At 34.5% G+C, this 20,524-nt stretch overlaps 2 protein-coding genes across 6 annotated transcripts in view; one reads left to right on the forward strand and one right to left on the reverse strand.

Annotated features, from left to right (window-relative positions):
* Nucleotides 1-424: 424 nt before the first annotated feature.
* Nucleotides 425-8,526, reverse strand: LOC130050151 (polycomb group RING finger protein 1-like). 2 transcript variants are annotated; one of them, XM_056149262.1, is made up of 8 exons: nt 8,486-8,526; nt 7,356-7,458; nt 5,877-6,029; nt 5,688-5,759; nt 5,492-5,603; nt 4,379-4,520; nt 3,249-3,329; nt 425-1,742 (listed from the first exon to the last, which is right to left on the reverse strand). In XM_056149262.1, the coding sequence occupies exons 1-8, from the start codon at nt 8,492-8,494 to the stop codon at nt 1,695-1,697; spliced, it is 720 nt and encodes a 239-aa protein (XP_056005237.1). In that variant the 5' UTR covers nt 8,495-8,526; the 3' UTR covers nt 425-1,694. The 2 variants fall into 2 exon arrangements, with proteins under 2 accessions (XP_056005237.1, XP_056005238.1); XM_056149263.1 differs by lacking the exon at nt 8,486-8,526 and adding an exon at nt 6,436-6,523.
* Nucleotides 8,527-8,708: 182 nt separating this feature from the next.
* Nucleotides 8,709-20,524, forward strand: part of LOC130050152 (BLOC-3 complex member HPS1-like) — a 21,951-nt gene continuing 10,135 nt past the window's right edge. For 3 of the 4 annotated variants that reach the window (XR_008798564.1, XM_056149265.1, XM_056149266.1), the window contains exons 1-12: nt 8,747-8,910; nt 11,553-11,705; nt 12,045-12,166; nt 13,122-13,230; nt 13,621-13,772; nt 14,026-14,251; nt 14,686-14,731; nt 16,876-17,009; nt 17,927-18,068; nt 18,162-18,358; nt 19,505-19,669; nt 19,844-19,956. Coding sequence is in view for 3 of the 4 variants with exons in the window: in XM_056149265.1 (XP_056005240.1) it covers nt 8,800-8,910; nt 11,553-11,705; nt 12,045-12,166; nt 13,122-13,230; nt 13,621-13,772; nt 14,026-14,251; nt 14,686-14,731; nt 16,876-17,009; nt 17,927-18,068; nt 18,162-18,358; nt 19,505-19,669; nt 19,844-19,956 (1,670 nt within the window). In the remaining variant the exon portion in view is untranslated. Of the gene's footprint in view, nt 8,911-11,552; nt 11,706-12,044; nt 12,167-13,121; nt 13,231-13,620; nt 13,773-14,025; nt 14,252-14,685; nt 14,732-16,875; nt 17,010-17,926; nt 18,069-18,161; nt 18,359-19,504; nt 19,670-19,843; nt 19,957-20,524 lie in introns of all 4 variants that reach the window. The other variant, XM_056149264.1, reaches the window with a different exon arrangement.

The raw sequence follows: 20,524 nt of genomic DNA on the forward strand, positions 1-20,524 counted from the left end.
TGTCCTGTCCATTTACTTAGCTAGCATAAAAATTAATGTTCTATATAATTAAGTGGAATGGGCAACTACAGGGGTGGATCCAGGAATTTTGTTTAATGGAAGGGGGGAGGGGTGTCACGCACTCAAAATGCGTTATTTTTACCTTTTCAAGCAAATTTTTCTGACAAAAAGGGGGGGGGGGGGAGGTCCCCAACTCTCAGACTCCCCCCCCCTCCCCCCGATGGATCCAACACTGAACTAGAGTAGAATTAAAACAACTGACCCATACCAGTTCAATGGTACAACCAATCCTTGAAAAACTGTGTTAACAATTTAAATAAATACTACAGAGTGTACAATGCTACAATATGTAAATAATTATGACCATATCAAATCAATAAGCTACATTACATACAATGTTTGAAATGAGGTAAAATAATACATATTCCAAGATTTTTGAGAAAAATTTAATTAGTGTAGATGACATACAAAACATAAATACAATGTTCATAGAATTCGGAAAATGGTGGTGGTGGGGTCAACCTCTCCCTCCCATCCTTCTCACCCTCTCTTTCTTCATCCAACACCTTCTCTCCATCCATCCCCTTGTCTCCTCCTCCCTCTCCTCACAATCATCCATCTCCTCTTCTCCCGTCCCTGTCTATCAAAACATCCACCCACTCTTATCCCTTTCCCTTCTCTCCAACCATCCATCCCTCTTCTTCCTTTCTCCCATTTCTATCCAACCATTCCTCTTCTCCCTCCTCCTTCTATCAACCATCCATTCCTCTTCTCCCTCCTTCCTTTTACCCTGTTTACCCCCACATGATTAAATTTATAAACTTAAAAGTACAAGATAACAAAGTCCAGGAGACTGGGAATGTACGTTCAGTTTGAACAACAATAAAACTGACATGTTTTACTTTATACCAGTTAACTGAACCATTCATGATCACAGACACACACTCGATGAATGAACAAGTTTATATAAAATCTAGCACCATTGTTGAATAACTGCTGATTAATCGACTGCACACTGACTGTAGAATAACTGTTCGATTGATCGACTGCACACTGACTGTAGAATAACTGTTGATTAATCGACTGCACGCTGACTGTGTAGAATAACTGTTGATTAATCGACTGCACGCTGACTGTGTAGAATAACTGTTGATTAATCGACTGCACGCTGACTGTGTAGAATAACTGTTGATTAATCGACTGCATGCTGACTGTGTAGAATAACTGTTGATTAATCGACTGCACGCTGACTGTGTAGAATAAATGCTGATTAATCGACTGCACACTGACTGTGTAGAATAACTGTTGATTAATCGACTGCACGCTGACTGTGTAAAATAACTGTTGATTAATCGACTGCACGCTGACTGTGTAAAATAACTGTTGATTAATCGACTGCACACTGACTGTGTAGAATAACTGCTGATTAATCGACTGCACGCTGACTGTAGAATAACTGCTGATTAATCGATTGCATGCTTGACTGTGTAGAATAACTGTAGATTAATCAACTGCACGCTGACTGTGTAGAAAAACTGTAGATTAATCAACTGCACGCTGACTGTGTAGAATAACTGCTGATTAATCGACTGCACGCTGACTGTAGAATAACTGCTGATTAATCAACTGCACGCTGACTGTGTAGAATAACTGTAGATTAATCGACTGCACGCTGACTGTAGAATAACTGTTGATTAACCAACTTCACCACTGACTTTGTAGAAAATGAACATTGGGGTTCCCTGACGGAGAGAGAGAAAAATCATCATAAAAATTTTCTAGGCTGTTTCATCAATTTCACAATTATGTATGAAGGTTTCAAAACTAATAAAGGGTATATGTGTGTGTGTGTGTGTGTGTGTGTGTTAAGGCTATAATGAATAGGTGTTTTTATTAGGGGTGAAACGATACAGTACCTTCTCGATTCGATTCGATTTTCGATACTTTAGTCTCGATTCGATGATTTTCGATTCGATACAATAGCATGTACCAAATTCTGTATAATGCTAAGATTTTTTATGTTTCGTTGTATTTATCGCTCTCTGCAAATAAATTCTACATAATGTAAAACCGTTTAACATAGAGCAACACTCCTAAAGCCGAAATGTCGCCATACCCAAGATTTATACATGTACATTGGGTTGCATTTTTCAACTCGACTGCGTCCATTTTGATACAGCAAAGTTTACTCGTATGTTGATTGGGCAATTTTCAATTCCATTGGCTAATCAGAAACCATGTTATCAAGAGCAATGTGTGCAATGATTTTAGAACCGTATTGAACTGAAACAGACCCCAAATAAATCGAACATCGAATCGAGACCACTACATCGCGATTCAGTCGCATCGCAATGCATCATTTCACCCCTAGTTTCTATGCAAATGAGATGAAAGACGTGCATAATATATAGCAACAATATTTAATTTTTTTATACAATAACACTATTGTTGCACAAATAGCATCACTTCATCGAGGAAGGAACAATTAATTACACAAATGTAGATTTCAACTGTAATACTTTTTAAAAATGCAGACTGGCTGTTATCACTTACATAAAATAACAACCTACAGTGTAGGTCTTGCACAGGATATTTTCAGTGACATCAAAAACCTACAGACTACTCCACTTATACTGAAGTTGCTAATATTGAATGATCTGTTATACTGAGGTTGCTTATATTGAATTATCTTTTATATTGAAGTCACTTATATTGCACTACCTGTTATATTGAAGTACAGTCTACTCCACTTATAATAGTAAAAATAAATCCCCCAGTAACATTATTTATATAGTTCAACATTGGCTGTATTGACCTTTGGATACAATGAACAAAATTTCATTGCATACCCTTGCCCTTTATTAATTTAGAGTGAACTTCATATTTGCAGTCTCATCACATGACATGATGTAGTGCACTTTAAAAGTCAATAAGCCATCTGTATTCACACTGCAATGTTTTGTAAGAGTTAAAAATGAATTATTGATTGAAAATTTTCAGATTCTCATTTGCATTGAAACACCTAAATCTGGCTTTATATCTTGTTTCATGTACACTATACCAGTAAAATTGTCTTTGCCAAGGTTGTAAATAAGTTACATCTACATAAAAAGCTTTATCTCCAGCTTTGCATTATAGATGTAGATAAATTTGCTTTAAAAAAGTGGTCGTTTTAACAGAAGTTGCATACCAGTTAGAAATAATAAAATTTATTTGAGAAAGAAAGACATCTTGCAATTTTCACTTACCCGTGGACTCCAGTTCATGAGATAGACTTGTTTTAGAGACATTTCGTCTGTCAGTTCCTCTGCTCCACAAATGAGTAATAACTGTAAAGAGGAAATGAAAAGATAATGGTGAAACATAAAGGCACAAAACCATACATATCAATGAAAAAGTCCACTAAAAATGACAATTGAACTTTTGTTTCAAAATGTGAAGAGAGTTCTGTGCAAAATTCGCTTTGCAACTCAATTGTTGGCCACTATCCAGAGAGCAGTACCCGCAGGTCAAGATGTGCACGTAAAGATGAGAGCGACGACGGGCCAGCCAGCCGGTCCTTGGTCTCCCGACATCTCACTTTTATCAAAATGTCCTTGATTCTAAATTATGATCTCTTCTATGAAACACAATTTCGTGGTGGCTTAATTGCTATATAACACCAATCTAATTAAAATTAGCTGTTTTGAATCCGCTACCGCTTCTTTGTGTAGCGACATAACAATAACGGAGCGGATCAAAAGATCTTATTTGTGTAGTGACATAACAATAACGGAGCGGATCAAAAGATCTTATTTGTGTAGCGACAAAACAAGAACGGAGCGGATCAAAAGATCTTATTTCAATCAGATTGATATAACACAAGGTGAATGTCTAAATGGAAGTAGAATTACAGATGATATTTGATAAAAAAAATGAGAGGGTTTTATCACCATCGCTTAGTTAACATATACACCATGAATCTCAAAGAAACCCATCAATATACAAAACATTTACATGTTAATAACATCACAGAAAATAAACCAATACCATCAAGGTTATAATTAAGAAATAAATTTCACTTTTAGAAAATATATGAAGTCAGGATCTGTGACACTTTACATCAGCATAATTCATTAAGTGTGTTAGCGCTTCCTGAAAAGTATGCCAGTGTGACGTGTCGCAGTTCATAACCTCATGTATTTACAAAATTGAATTAATTTTTTATATCTCCCAGTACATTCTACTTTCATTTCTGTTGAAATATTCCCAGCCATTAAAATAGTCATACTATAAATATCAAGATTCATACATGAATTGTTAACATTCAATGAAAAATGGCTATCATTTCCATTGGTACAGATATTGAAGGTAAACACATTGGAATTGTAGACATTACATGTAACTGAGAGGGAAAGTCCAGGCGCTCATTTAGATGCTGTTTTAGATCTGATACACATACTCTCGCGGAACACCTGAGGAATTTCTTCTCTAGGGATGGCAGTGTGAAGGAATGGTTGACAAAATGCTGAGGATGTAAGCTAAAATAAAATAACACACTTATAAATAACAAGTGTGAACATCTAAGACAGAAAAATACATGTAGTGAGTAAAGCTCCAAATCAAAGTGTGCATAATATTTACAACTCTATATGATGATTATATTCAATATCATAGCAAATGTAAAAGCTTTGAAAAGTACTCTCGGAGAATATCTTATTACTATACACCAGTTTTGAGATAAGAACTCTTCTGTGTAGGAGGTACATTTAGTGGACTTTGAATGCCTAAGCAGGACGGAGTGGATCTAGTCAGTGAGGAAGATGATAAAATGTATTAAAAGCGGCTTCTCTTTAAATATGTAAATGTAGGAAATACAAAATACTATCGAAAGAAATGTTTTACTAAAGTGGAAACATATAAAAACAATGCCATGCTTGCAAATAATATCCTGGATACGATACATACAACCAACAAAATAACGTGATATAATAAAATTTCCATGTATTTAATTACTCCCTATATACTTACTGCTTACTTAGTTTGTGTATCAGTCAAATTCAGGTGATGAAACTGCTTATGAGAAACTTATTGAGCACATTCACTAATGCAGTGATGGACATTTGTCCCACTCCCACATGTAAACAAATTGTTTTCATGCCTTACTATGCACAAGAGTTCTCCAAAAGGAAATAACTCGAACGTATCTCAAAACCAGCATATTTGTCAAATTGTGTAATTTTTACAACAAATTTGTTGCATTACTTGGTTCTCCTGGCAGCATTTACTGAAGTTCAAACAACCAAAGAGACTTTCATTTTATTCCATTTGAAAACTCTTCAAAATAAAATGGGGTAATTTTCTGTACAAATACCATTTTGTTTTGAACATATTCTATTGATTCGGACAACTTATTAGTCCCTCTCCTACACTGTATAGAGTGTCACTTGGAATGAAGGACCCTGATGAACAATGAATCTAAAAAATGTGTGAAAGCTAAATGGAGACATACCTGTATCTTTCCAAACAGAGGCAGATCTTTTCATCATATTGGAACTGGTGAGCATTAGGGCTACTGAGGACACAAGATAATTTGGGTTCTGATGTCTTTTCTACAACTCCAGCTGCAAATCAGTCAAGAAAATTTAACATCAAATAGTGAGTGTTTGGAAATGGTTGCACTATTGAATCAGTAATGTTGAACTTACCCAAAACTTGACCTTTCTTTTGTGTTTTGAAGCCCCTTGAGTTGTAAAACTCTTCCTTTCTTTTTTCTTCACCTGCAAATTTCACATTGATAATGTTACAGCTGTCAAATCTGCCTGTTACATATATTACAGCTACACATGGTCATTCAACTCTTCAAGTGTATTCATTCCAAAAATTAAAAAAATTACTTTCAAAGAGGTGAGGTACAAGCTTGTATACAATATCTTGCATTGTACGATCTGGTCGAAGATGAAGAAGAGGTTGAGTCTCATGAACTTTGACCCCACATTGTGGACAATTTTTGCTACTCTGGAGATGCTTCACAATACAACTTTTGCAAACTGAAAACAAAAATAGATTATGTAATCTAACATCAAAGTACTGGAAAAAGTTCATAATTTGGTGGATCTGAATTCAAATTGAAGATTAATTGATACAGAGATGGCTGAAATATTGCCATCTCGGTGTAAAATAGTATAAAACAATTAAACAATGAATTGTGCAACAGATGACTATCAAACACAGAACAATATGAACTTAATTCCAAAAATTTTAAATAGTGTAACAACATGCAATTCCCATCAAAATTAATTATGCACACATCCTCAATATCCATGCAAACTCTGTGTGAAGTGATAAGGTCATAGTTTGAAAACTAAGAGGAGTTACTCTCAGTTCCATGGAAAGATCATTAATATCAAAGAAAGGGGTATAACTTTTGTAAACGTGTGAACTTCAATAGAATACCTCTTATCATGTAAATTTAATCAATCTGTGTCCTGCCATGTATATTCATTTTTACAAATCCAATTCTGGGCCCTGTCGGGCATACAAGCTTAAGAAAAGAAGAAGAAAAAAGTGACAATCAAATAGTATACCTGTCCAAATGAGACTAAAAAATCCCATGGCTCTCATCCAACATTGAGTCATTCTGCATAAATCTACCTGACAGGTGTGTTTATTCATTACTTGCAATCTTCAATATTTTAAATTCAAAAGTGCTTCAAAGTAGTATAGCCCTCTGCTGGATTAACAACATATATAATGGATCTCGTGTTCTTTTTAAATACGAAACATCACTCACATCATCAACACAGTGAAACATAGAACACATCTTACATTAAAATACAAATATCTGAATAGTGTGGTGCATGACTTTTTGTCATAATCGTTTTATGGCTGTACATCATCTGAAAAAATTACCAGTATATTGGTTCAGGGTCCTGTATTTTGATACTTTAAAGAACCAGTCTCAAAAATATCAAATAATTTTATGCTTCTCTCAACGTAGCCTTGAAACCGTCAAGGTAAAAAAAAAATTTCTACAGACGGATGGACAGATGGCCATTCATTCTATATCTATAACTAGTGTTTAAAAAATCCCCAGATAAAAACGTCTGTGATTGTCTCCATTGGGCTGATGAATATGGTAATTCTTGTGGTACTACTAAAATTTATGTAACCACAAATGTTACATCATAATGGAAATTACAGATAGAATTTGCATCACAATAATACATCCCATTCAGAGCACAGGCAATAATATTATTTATTATATCAATTATTCAGAGATGGTTGTATAAAAATGACTTCCTTAGATGACCATTTCAAAAGTCCTCTTGAAAGAAATTACCAATAAATAGTATATAGTATATGATTGTAATTACAGGTGTGCAGGCATTCCGTGATTGTTGTGGCATCAATGTAGTACCCTGCACACATAGAACACACAATGTGAGGGTTTATCAGCTGCATCCTGATCTGTAAATCCTGTAAGAAATGCATTCATTACTTTCAAGAAGATATTTCTCAACTGAAAGGTATATTGAATATAGGTACATAGAGATCCTTCTTATTGGATAGAGTGACCATTGTATATGTACATCATAAAAACATAATTTGTAAGTGCTCAATTCCTCAAAATATTAAACATCCATGTACATGTATTACATGCGGCTAGTTTCTAGTATACTGGTCCCCAATAGCACGCGACTGTGCATGGGCAGTTATTCCCCTTGCCATTGCTAAACGGACTGTAAATAAACCACCATTTGCATTTTCGCCTCGGATGCTCTGACGTGAAACTCGCCAGTTTCATGTAATAAAATTTGTTAAAAAGCCCAGCTGCATTTGAGCGTAATTAAGAGGGGGCTTGGGGATGGCAGCATAAACTGTGCGTCTTTTTGCATTCTGTTTTTATTTCGAATTTAAAAATCTGTTTTTAAAAACCAGTTTTTTTGAAACTTCATTTCACATGTTAAGAATTCAATTTTGGGATTTTTTGCTGTTTTAACGATCGCTTACGCAATCGCATGTATATATATACTTAACCGCCTTTGGCGGCACTTATTTTAGTGCCATATTTTGGGGACTGGTATACTAGAAGTGTTCCCGATCTTTTTAGAATTAGAACATAATAAGGGTCCGAGAGATCTATATATGACGAGCATACATAGGAAAAAGATCAAACAATTCAGTGAGATAAAGGTACTGCAGCTGTAAATGTTCTGGTAACAAGAAGCATTACTTCTCATCTGCAAAATTTGAACTCCTAGGTATGGTACTCCATATTATAGGATCATGCCTACAAACCTACCATGTAGGCAATGTGTATTTATGACAAAGTATGGTGTATTAATACTTCGCACCCTTCCCCTCCTTTCTTTTCTCACTGCATATAGGTCTAGTATGCAAATATAGATATAACTGAAATACGACGGCGCTACATGATTCTATTCAAATATTCATTGACAATCACTATCAGCTAAATGTGTGAAATTCAAATGTGGTAAATTACCTCTTCCATCGTCTCTGTTTACGGTTTGTTTTCGTATTTTCGCAAATGATGTTAAGAAACGGATGTCAATTGTAAATATGAGGCTGAAAAAAATTATTATTTCATAATGACGAAATAAATTTTATAGAAAAATGTTAAAAGCATTAATCTTTAACAAATAAACAAGAAATACGAAACTCTTAAATCAGATCATAGTCTTTGACGTGTTTGTCTGTCATTAAATTTTTCTAAGGCTTGAGAAAGATGAAAGTCAACATTGAACAGAGTATTTTGGGGGAAGATCCCATGACTAGGAGTGATGTAGAGCAAGGAAAATGAGAGGATTCGTCGTTGTCAACAGAATAAACGATGTGTTTTACCTCGATTGTGACACAGAGTTCACAAATCACGTGAATATACAGGCTGTGGAACAAGGATTACTCGAGGTAGTCTAGTGAAAACTATAGGCTCTATATATCAGTCTATGTTGACAGGTCCAGCACTATCTGTATATTTAGCTATATATTCTAAATAGTTTAGATTGAATTTCTTAAGTGCAATGTCATAGCCAAAAAGTATTGTGTCCTGATAGGGTCATGTGGAAAAGTGCAACAGCATGTTTCTTGAAATGAGCTATCACTCTAATACACAACACGCTGTCACGCTAGCGCATAACTCGCCATCACACTAACAGGCTATCATGGTAACATACAACATGCCATTGTGCTGTCACGCTAACATGGCAATGTACTATCACGCTAATACATAAAACGCTGTCTTGCTGTCACGCTAACACGACATCGTACTATCACCCTAACACAAAACATGCTGTCGTCCCATCACGCTAATAGACAATATGCTGTCAAGCTAACACGCTGTTGCGCTAATACACAACACACTGTCACACAAACATGCCAGCGTGTTGTGTATTAGTGTGATAGCGCGACTGTGTGTTGTGCGATAGCGTTTTAGTGTGACAGCATGATGGTGTGTTGTGTATTAGTGTGACAGTGCGACGGTGTGTTGTGTGTTAGTGTGGCAGTGCGACAACGTGTTGTGTATTAGCATGATAGCACGACAGCATGTTGTGTGATAGCGCGACGGCGTTTGAGTGTGACAGCACGACAGTGTGTTGTGTATTAGTGTGACTGTGTGTTAGCGTGATGGCGTGTTGTGTATTGCCATGACAGCGTGACGGCGTGTTGTGTGACAGCGCGATGACATGTTTTGTGATAGTGTGATGGTGTGTTGTATGTTACAGTGATAGTGCGTTTTAAAAAATGCGCTGTTGCACTTTTGCACCTGGCTCTATTGGGACACCATATAAAAGTCACACAATAATTTTTTAAACATCAATTGTACATAATTTGAACTAACCACAACACTGTTCTAATTAGTGTTGAACTGTTCATAACAATACTGTTAGTAAGTTGTTTTAAGAATTTTTTGAAAAGAGAATTTCTTTTGGATTGTTAACTGTCCACTACCTTCTGTGTGACTTTACAATGTGGAATCTGATGGCCAATCCATTATCTTTTGATCCTCATTGACATTTATTCTATGCTGAAGTTTGACTAACTGTTGCTGAACAACTTAATAATCCTAAACATTTGACAATTTTGAATCAAAATTCTTCTCAGGGGATGTAGTTTAAGACATATTTTTTGTTTACAATATGTTGTATGAAGTACAAGGATGAAATATTTTTACTCGTTGAAATTCAATTTTTATGCTTTTTAGAAACTGATTTGATAAAAGATTCGAAATAACTAAAGAGTTTTGTAAATCTATTTAGCTTGATAAAGCTATCTAGCTAGATACAGAGATTGTGCTGAACCTGGTTGATGGGAATGATGTGCATCTGTGTCATGATTCTTTGTTGAAGAGTTAAACTCAATAAGTGGATAGATACCAAATTAGGGTCCAATATCAAACATTTATTATTAACTGATATTTGGAAATCTGAAGTATGTTAAAACAATGACTGTCAAGATCAGGGCATATAGTAAAATGTCAATGATGAACACCCTCTCACAAAAATATCTGGATCCATGCAGACAATTTTTTTTCTGATTTTATCATTTACATGTACATGTATCATGGTTTCTTGAAGCATTGCTAATATTAGACAGATTCGTATTTTCTAATGACTTAAAAAAAAACCCGAATCTGTAGATGAGGTGGGTTTGGATTGGTGGTTGCAGTTAATCGTATTCCAATGGCCATTTCAAACATTAAAACATATCAAGGAGAAACTAGAAAACCATTTGTAAAGGGATCCATTATGCATATAATATCACTTACTTTATAACTTTACTTTGATAGTAGTGGTAAGCCTGAAAAGCTCAGTAATACAGAGGTCCTGGTCCACCCAAGTCATTCCTCATCATATTACTTTAATGCTTAATTGAGGAATGATTAGTGAGTGAAAATTTCAAAAGCATAAGAAATCTGAAGAAAAAAATGGGAGGAATGTGAAATTAGTGGTGACTTGGACTTTGGACATTGACCTGAGTAAGAGACATGACAGTCTACCATCCCAGGTTCCATTTCTGCTCACTCCTCTTCCTATTACAGTATAGATGCTATCAGTTAAATATAAAATTACAACTCTATATGGTGTGATATATTGGAAAGGAGGAAATCTGTGGCTGGATCAAGAATCAAACCCAGTACCCCTGCATTACTAGTCAGGTGCTCTAACCACTGAGCTATCCACACTGATATCCATGGTCCATATAGCCTTAACTACGACATTTTCCTCTCTCCTTAAATTGTTTTTGCCCTCCAAAACACATAATCCAGATTCTTTTCGCCCCTGGCAGGGTAACCTGCAGTGCAGGAGTGGTCAACGACACCAAATGTAATATATAGGAAAGAAATCTGTGGCTGGACCAGGAATTGAACCTGGGACCTCTCCATTACTAGTCAGGTACTCTAATTACAGAGCTACCCAGGTCAATATCCACGGTCCATATAATAGCCCTAACTACTACAATAGTAACACAAGGGTCATGATATGAAAACCATGATACTTTTTGTTGATGAACTCTAACATGCATAAAAATGTAATCTGTTTTGCTTTTAGGCTGGCAACTATGATGAAGAAACTCTGGACTCCAGCATTGTCATGCAGCTGTTTTCACCTTTGTTCATGTCACAATGGTTTCTCATAGAACAAAGGAAAAACCCTTGTTCATCTATTTCATGTGAAAATGGCTTTATGTTTGTGTTCAAACAGGTCAGTGTTTTTGATATAGAATATCTATATAGGGTGATTAGTGTGTTCTGTGCTATTTGATGTGCTTGGCAAGGGGACTTCATCCAAAACTTCTAATGCACAATTTTCTGTTGTAATGTTTGAGCAAAATACTTTCTTATATTATTCTTTATTGTTCAAGACATACGTCTTACGGCATACATGCATACAATTAAAGTACAGGTAAACAATAGTATGGTATGGTACATAACATTGGTGATTATATAGACAGGTATATAACATGTATATATCAGAGGCCATGTAGCATCTATAAAGACGAGTTTTCAAAACATAATATACATGGTTTTATTTTTACAACAGTATGAGGAATTGCTGATTATCGCAATTAGCAAAGAAGAAGAAGACACGGAACAGTTTCTAAATAAGAAGATTGGTGTGTTTATTCGTGTGATCGAATTTCTCTTTGGACCAGTCTCAAATGAGTGAGTTGTCTTTTCTCTATTTCAGATGGGTACTGCAATACTATTGTTAGTTTAGATTTTACGAGTTACTATGGTTCGAAGTTCAATCTTTTGAAGTTCTTAAGTTTTCAACGTAATTTCCTAGCCCAAATTTTTTTTCCTTATGCAAATAAGCAAATATACTCTTATTCTTTAGATCTTTTGAAATTTCTTGTTCTCTCAAAGTAAAGTTCAAGTCTTGTAAGAAAAACATTGAGTATAACAAAAAAATATTACATGTTTTGTTGGGTATGAAATTGTTACCCCTTGAAAAATTATTGTTGACCTCGGCATGTAAGTATTTATTCACATTTCAATTGAATAATGTTTTATAATTAAATATATTACCTAAGAAAATGAAATTTGAAATTTTATCACCCCGACATATAATATCTGATAAGCATAAAAGATAGAACCCTTTGATTGAAGTGCCAATTTTCGGTTTCTTGAAAATTTGAACTTTCAAAGTTTTATTGTGGTCATGTGACTGAGCTTTCGTGAGTCGCCTGTGCATTTTGATGTAATGTAATTTGTTTGCACATCCTGACATATTATCAGTACAGTAAGCATTAAAGAAGCACTTTAAATATACTGCTGAAATGTACATTAGATTTACAAACGAGTTTTTGAAAATATTGAAATATTTGATTCCCTAGAATTTTTCGTGCTTACCAGTCAACAATTTGTAACACTAATGTTTATTTGGCAAGTGATACACACCAGATTTTTCAGGTTTTCATAGCATAATTATGTAAATATTTGTATGTTGCCTGTGGTGCTCATTGTTTATGATGTACTTGTTATTGCTTCAAATAGATGCACATATCATCTAAAAATTTTATCTTGAAGGTGCTTAATCAACAGTAAAGAAATTTATGCATCTCAAAAAATGAACGAGTGTTTAGACTTACATATGTTAGTATTTCTGTAATTTTAGAATGGGTTATAGCCTAATCTGCAGAAGAAGTGACAGATGGCGATTTTTACAAAATTTAATGAAAACCTGGGAAATGCTTAGAAAAGAGGAACATTCATTTCTTGTTGAGGTGTGTGGCTTCCTAAAATGCACTGAATTCTTTATTTTTGATGATGATGATGATGATGATGATGATGTTGATGATGATGATAATATTGATGATGATAATGATGATGATGATAATGGTGATGGTGATGATGATGATGATAATGGTGATGATGAATAACAATGATGATATTGATGATGATGATAATGGTGATGATGAATAACAATGATGATGATGATGATGATAATGGTGATGATGAATAACAATGATGATGATGATGATGATAATGGTGATGATGAATAACAATGATGATGATGATGATGATAATGGTGATGATGTTGATGATGATAATAATATTGATGATGATGATGATAATGGTGATGATGAATAACAATGATGATGATGATATTTTAGGCAGTAGAGAGACTTCATGTGAATCAGCTGGTGAATGATAAGTGTATGGAAATCTTAGAATATGCCATCAGTCGTTTACAGAATGCAGGAGAGAGAAATACCCATCATGCACTTCTGGTTGTAAACAGCAAATTATTGTCCCTATTCTCAAAGTAAGACATAGGGGAAATCATCAGGTGCCTACATCTATATACAAATAATGTACGTTCATGTTACAGTAAAACACGCTTATAACGAATACACTTATAATGAATTCATACTTACTGTGAAGTGATATTTATTCACTGCGAGAAAGAATATCGAAAATTTTATTGGATATAACAAAGTTTGGTTACAACAAAATGTTTTTCACTGGCCCTGGAGGTTTCCTACAACTGTATACTGTCGTGTTTTATTTTTAAACAGCCGTAATGCGCCATCACTGGCAGAATCTGATGTCTTGTGCACCATCTTGTTAGCACGGTTACTATTTCCAACCAATGAGAAGCTAGAGGATTTGTTTTCCTACCGTAAGTCGGATGATAATAGCGTTTCGGAGGAATTGAAGTCCCCAGCATCCATTACAGTGCCTTCTCCTGTCGACAGATATGAGAGCGCCGTTGAGGGAGATGACTCTATGGAAGAAGATAATGTATGATTCATAAATACTGGAATTGCTGAAATTGAATGTATCCTCTGTTTTATTACAGCAAAAACTGCCTAATCCAACACCTGTGCAATCCGTTTCACTGGGCATTCTGACCCATATTTTCCATCTCAATTTTCTATTTTCATTGTTTTTTACAATGTTTATTCTGACATACTGTTTATTGTGATAAAAATTTGTCTTCCAATGCATGTCGGATTAGACAGGTTTCACTGTATGTAGAAATACATTTATCGAACATTTACAATGCTCTTTCAACTGAACTGTACTTACATATAAATATATGGAACACAGAAAATTTTTGGATGAATGAAGGATTGAATAATTTTATGTATAAATGATGTTAATATTTTATTGAATAATGTTATGTATAAATGATGTTAATATTTTAACAACAACAATCTTATTTTTATTCTCAGTACATGAGTGCAACAGATACCCCTACTCCCAAAACAAGACTGTCAGGTAAATTTCCAGATTCCTGATTCAGAGTTTACATTGTAAAAGTAGGTACTTGTAAATTTCCACGGCTGATTCAGAGTTTACATTGTAAATATAGGTAAAGAAGTAGGTACAGTTTCTACAGTCATCTGGCCCAAAATATTGATGATTTCACTTGGAGCTCAAATCCTGGCCATCAATTAAGGAATAGTTTTGCAAACCCAAAATTCACTCAGTTTGATCAGCAAAATGATTTGTGTCATATGACGAGAGCTTGAAGTTGGCATAAAATTGCAAAAATGCCATTTTCAATGAAAATATCCACAAATTCAGGTGGTTTTCCTTTTAGAAAACATACAGCGCATGCGTCAAGCAAATTCATATTGAATCATGTTTTTCATCTCAAAATAATACACAATATATATCATTTTCATTTTGCTCGACAAATGCGCACATCTTTTCCTGAGCAATAATTTGTATGACATTTGACAGTTTTCAGGCTTATTTTGAGAAAAAGGCGGGAAATGTCTTATTCATGATGTCATAATGCTATCCATTTAGGACTATCATTCTGATTTTGTTGACATAGTATACCTGGCATTTATTTTACTTTCTTAAAACACTGATTAAGGTTAATTCCAGACACATTTTATAAAGAGAAATTTTTTGGGCCTTTTTATGTATACAACCGTACCTTGTTCTTTCTACTGCCGAATAATTTACTTTGTAAATGTACATGTAGGTAAATTTCCATGGCTGAATAATTTACTTTGTAAATGTAGGTAAATTTCCACGGCTGAATAATTTACATTTGTAAATTTAGATAAATTTCCACGGTTGAATAATTTATATTGTAAATTTAGATAAATTTCCATTGCTGAATAATTGACATTGTAATCGTAGATAAATTTCCACTGCTGAATAATTTACATTGTAAATGGAGGTAAATTTCCACTACTGAATAATTTACTTTGTAAATGTAGGTAAATTTCCACAGTGGAATAATTTACATTGTAAATGTAGGTAAATTTCCACAGTGGATTAATTTACATTGTAAATTTAGGTAAATTTCCACGGTTGAATAATTTATATTGTAAATTTAGATAAATTTCCATTGCTGAATAATTGACATTGTAATCGTAGATAAATTTCCATTGCTGAATAATTTACATTGTAAATGGAGGTAAATTTCCACTACTGAATAATTTACTTTGTAAATGTAGGTAAATTTCCACAGTGGAATAATCTGCTTTGTAAATGTAGGTAAATTTCCACAGTGGAATAATTTACTTTGTAAATGTAGGTATTTCCACTGCTGATTCAGAGTCTACAGGTGCAATGTGCAGAAAGTATTATCACATCTCGATTTTTAATTGGTAAACAAAGAGTTAACGAAAAATGAAGCAAAATTGATTGGTACATATACTAATATTCGACAGGTGTACAAAATTGCATTGGTGAAATAATTGTTGTGTTCGTTTATAAATACAATATGTATGAATGCTGTTGCACCTGGAGCATCTTTGTAGAATTATCATAACTTCATTTGACGTTGTTGGATGTAAATGTTGCAAATATAGCATAGTTAGTACTTTTCATTTAAAAGTAAATTCCATTAAGATTAAATATGTTAATTAAATCATCACACTTCAATGACCAAAATCAAATTAAGGGATCCAATGGGCACCATGTGCTTTACATTAAATTTTGTATACTTACAAATATGCTTATCTTTATTAACCATCAGTATAGAATAGAGGAATTATGGCAAGTGTCTCAATAGTTTCAGAACAGCCTTCGTATGTGATAGCATATTGACCCAATTCGCAAAAATACAGATATATACAATGTAATGTAGTACTCATTTTCGACAACATAAAGAATAGTTATCGAAACAAAAATATGTACAATTTTAATATTCTTAAACCTATTCCCTTATGCATGTTTAGATTCTATTTATGATTTCTTAAAAAGAGTAATTTTATTCATTGTTTATTATGCCTTTACATCAATATAACTTTCTTAGTAGTTACACATTACATGTAGTAGAATAATGCACGTAGGTATCGTTGATTCATTTGGACCATGTTGTCTTTAAGTTTGTCATTTCTGAATTTGAAAACCTTTTTGTCCTATAATTATTAATTAACACTCCTTGCCTTTGACAGAGAATCCATACCCGGCTGTCTCTGAGCATGTGACTGAGGACGAATCGATGACAACAGAACAAAAGCCAGTAGATGTCACCAGTGAAGGCTTCATCACGCCAGAGTCGGTGTTGTCCATCACCGATTTACACAAGGTGCTTCTTCATTAAAAATTATCTTTAATATTTATGGTTTACATGGATATCTTAGATATGTTTAATTAATGTGCAAATTTGAATTTTTTTTTTTACTTTGTTAGCTCACCTAAGATGAAAACTACCGGTAATATGAGCTTTTCTGATCGCCTATTGTCTGTCCTCTGTCCATCTGTCTGTAAACTTTTTACATTTTCGACTTCTTCTACAGAACCACTGGGGCAATTTCAACCAAACTTGGCAAAAAGTATCCTTGGGTGAAGGGCTTTCAAGTTTGTTCAAATGAAGGACCATGTCCCATTTCAAAGGGAGATAATCACAAAAATGCAAAAATAGGGTGGGGTCATTTAAAAATCTTCTCAAGAACCATTGAGCTAGAAGAGCTGAAATTTACATGAAAGCTTCCTGATATATTACAGATTCAAGTATGTAAAAATTATGGCCACTGGGAGTAGGTTGGTGCTACAATAGGGATCAAAGTTTTACATGCGAATTCATAGGGAAAATCTTTAAATGTGGGCCAAGGTGACTCAGGTGAGTGATGTGGCACATGGGCCTCATGTAATGTACATTCATATCATACCTTATTGTTAACTGTCCTAGAGTAATTTTTATGATATAGGGTGCTCTATAAATGTTTTATTTATGATTATAATTCTAAAATAAAAAGAAAAACTGTAAGGGGCATTGCCTTACAGCTTAAAGAAATTCTATTGTAACTCAACCCATTACATGTGTAACCACCAAGGATATGACATGTAAGCAAATGTATGCACAAACAAGTTTATCACTGGTAAATAGTTAATAAAAGTTGGTGTACAATATGTCGACATTTGAATAACAGTATTGATTGTAATGTGTCACTGAACTTTGTAGTTAGTACACAAAACAAAACTTATGACCTTGTGTTATTTTAGGTGGCTGATCAAGGTGGTAGACTGACGCCTGTTGGCAGAAGTCGCAGTAGAACCTTTGATGGGATTTTAACAGGCCGCATTACCCCGGGGCCGGGCCGGGCTAGGAGCAGAAGTCTTAATGTGGGCCAGCAAACTCAAAGAGGTAGCACTTTCACAAGGAAAACTTCTGTACATTTATAGCACTGAAGTGGAGATGTAGGAAATCGTAAACACTCTGTAATATCATTCATAACAGATGATGTATCATTCCAAAGAAGCTCATCACCTTTACCAAAGCAGGAACCAATTCAACCTGTATCACCGGTAATCCGCTCCAGTCCGAACCACATCCGTCAGACGGCCTTCCTGTCCACACAGATGTGTAGCTTCTCTCCCTATCATCTGGACTTCATCCAAATTTTCCCAGGCATGGTCATAGTCCTGCTGAGTGAGGTATCTATATATACAGTCAAACACGCTTATAATGAACATGCTTATAATGAATTTATGCTTATTGCAAAGTGATGTTTTTTCCCCTTTGAAAGGAAAATAACAAAAATTGTATTGGATATAAAGAAGTTTAGTTATAATGAACTGTTTTTCACTGGCCCCGGAGGTTCACTATAACTGTGTTTTACTGTATAATGAAGTTTTCAAAAATTGTATTGGATATAAAGAAGTTTAGTTATAATGAACTGGTTTTTGCTGGTCGTTGAGTTTCTTTATAACTGTGTTTTACTGTACATATAATTCAGAAAGTGGTGCTTTTCATGGAAATAAAAAGCATGCATCCTTTTCCATTGAAGTTTAAAAATTGCAGAAAAATTCTACAGTTTTGTTTAATGTCATAATTGATGAAAGTTATCTATTGAATGACTAGTTTCAGATACTTTATTGCCAAATAATGGGCCCCAAGGGGCATAAACATATATAAACATTGCAATTAAGTACAATATATTTGATCAACAACTAAAGGTACCAAGGGACGATGCATAGGGAACATAATGTCAGATTTGTTTCACCTCGTACCAAAGTTGGGGTTCAAGAATATTCATACCTTTGTATAAAGAGATTGAAAACCTTAGTGAGGGGCCTCTGTGGCCGAGTGGTTAGAGCATCGCTCTCAAAATCACATGGCCTCTCACCTCTGTCGGCACGGATTTGAATCCCACTCGCACTGGTAAGTGAGAAAGTTTCCCGGTTCACTTTCGGAAGGTTGGTGGTCTCTCCCCAGGTACATTGTATCTGGGTTCTCTTCCACTAATAAAAACTGGGTGTCTCTAGATAACTGAAAAATTGTTGAGTGTGGCAGAAAACATCAATCAATCAAAACCTTAATGTGTATGTAATACATCTACCTGTACATAATATGTAGACTCTCCATACATGAACTTAAGTCACAATACCAGTTTATGAATTTGGAAACAGACACAAGAATTCTTGGAATTTCACTAGCATTTAGTTTTATTCTGTGATGATTTGAAAATATGCACATGATGGAAGATGCAAATGTTTGTGAATATGCTCTCGAGTCAGCACATGGATATAAAAGATAATTATGTTTGTTTCAGTTTGCAACATTTCTTGTTTTATTTCAAGATTCCAAGAGCAAGCCATGCCAGCAGTTTATGTCAGTTGTTACGATTACTGGCGGACCTCTTGTCGGGACAGAAATCCCAAGTTCAACGAGTCCAAGGTCATGTCCTGTATGACCTCATCAATACTCTTCTCTACAAACTGGCAACAGCCATGAGAAAAGCTAAAGTAAGGGTTCTGAATAGAAATCTGTAGACAGTATTTTAATTAATATTTGAGTTAATCATTCATTCACAAAGCTGTATCTCTATAGAAACCAATGATTGTAGAAAATGTTTTAGACATGCATACACATGGATGACGCACTCAACCACACAATTAAAAACTCTTTTTAAATCTTAGGGCAAAATAGAAAAAATTCTGGAAGATATTCGGAGAAGATGGGATAATGCTGAATTTAAGTTAGCTCTTCTGTCCTATTTGGAACAAGGGGCCGGAACGGAGATTCCTCCTGGGTCAGTATTATATCTATCAGTCATCACCTTTCCTTCTGAATTATGTGATAGAGCTTTCTTAAGGTAGATCCATCCTCATGTGACATTCCTATATTATGGGTCTGAACTAGAAAAATTGAATTAATTGCAATTTAGTATAGTTTGATTTAATCAATAACCATAGAGAGAAAAATACTGTCACATGAGTTATTGCCCTTGACAACATTTTTAATATTTATAGAAAATACATGTATAAACTATTTCAGTATCAAATAGTTTACTATAATTTATATTGTACCCAGTGAATAAAATTCCTGCAAACGATATATTTCTATCATGCACAAATTTAATTAATGAAAGATTTTGTAAAGAAAGAAAGTCCACAACCCTATAAAGGCAGGTGAGAATATAGTTACCTCTCACCAGATATAAGTCACTTGTAGCGGTATACTTGGCTGTTGAAATGTTTTTTATGATACTGGAAAGAAACTATTATGTAATGTCTATTACAGTACTGCATTAACATCTGTATTTGTAAAAAACCCAATCCACTTAATCCTCAACTGAATTTATCCACTTAATCCTCAAC

Source organism: Ostrea edulis, chromosome 9, assembly GCF_947568905.1.
Source record: "Ostrea edulis chromosome 9, xbOstEdul1.1, whole genome shotgun sequence".
Lineage (NCBI taxonomy): Eukaryota > Metazoa > Mollusca > Bivalvia > Ostreida > Ostreidae > Ostrea > Ostrea edulis.

Excerpts from the sequence above, each read along its gene's own strand:
- LOC130050151 (XM_056149262.1), bottom strand. Across the intron at positions 5,604-5,687 it reads AAAGAAAGGTCAAGTTTTGG|CTGGAGTTGTAGAAAAGACA; the intron begins GTAAGTTCAACA and ends ACTGATTTGCAG. Across the intron at positions 3,330-4,378 it reads ACTTTCCCTCTCAGTTACAT|TTATTACTCATTTGTGGAGC; the intron begins GTAATGTCTACA and ends TCCTCTTTACAG.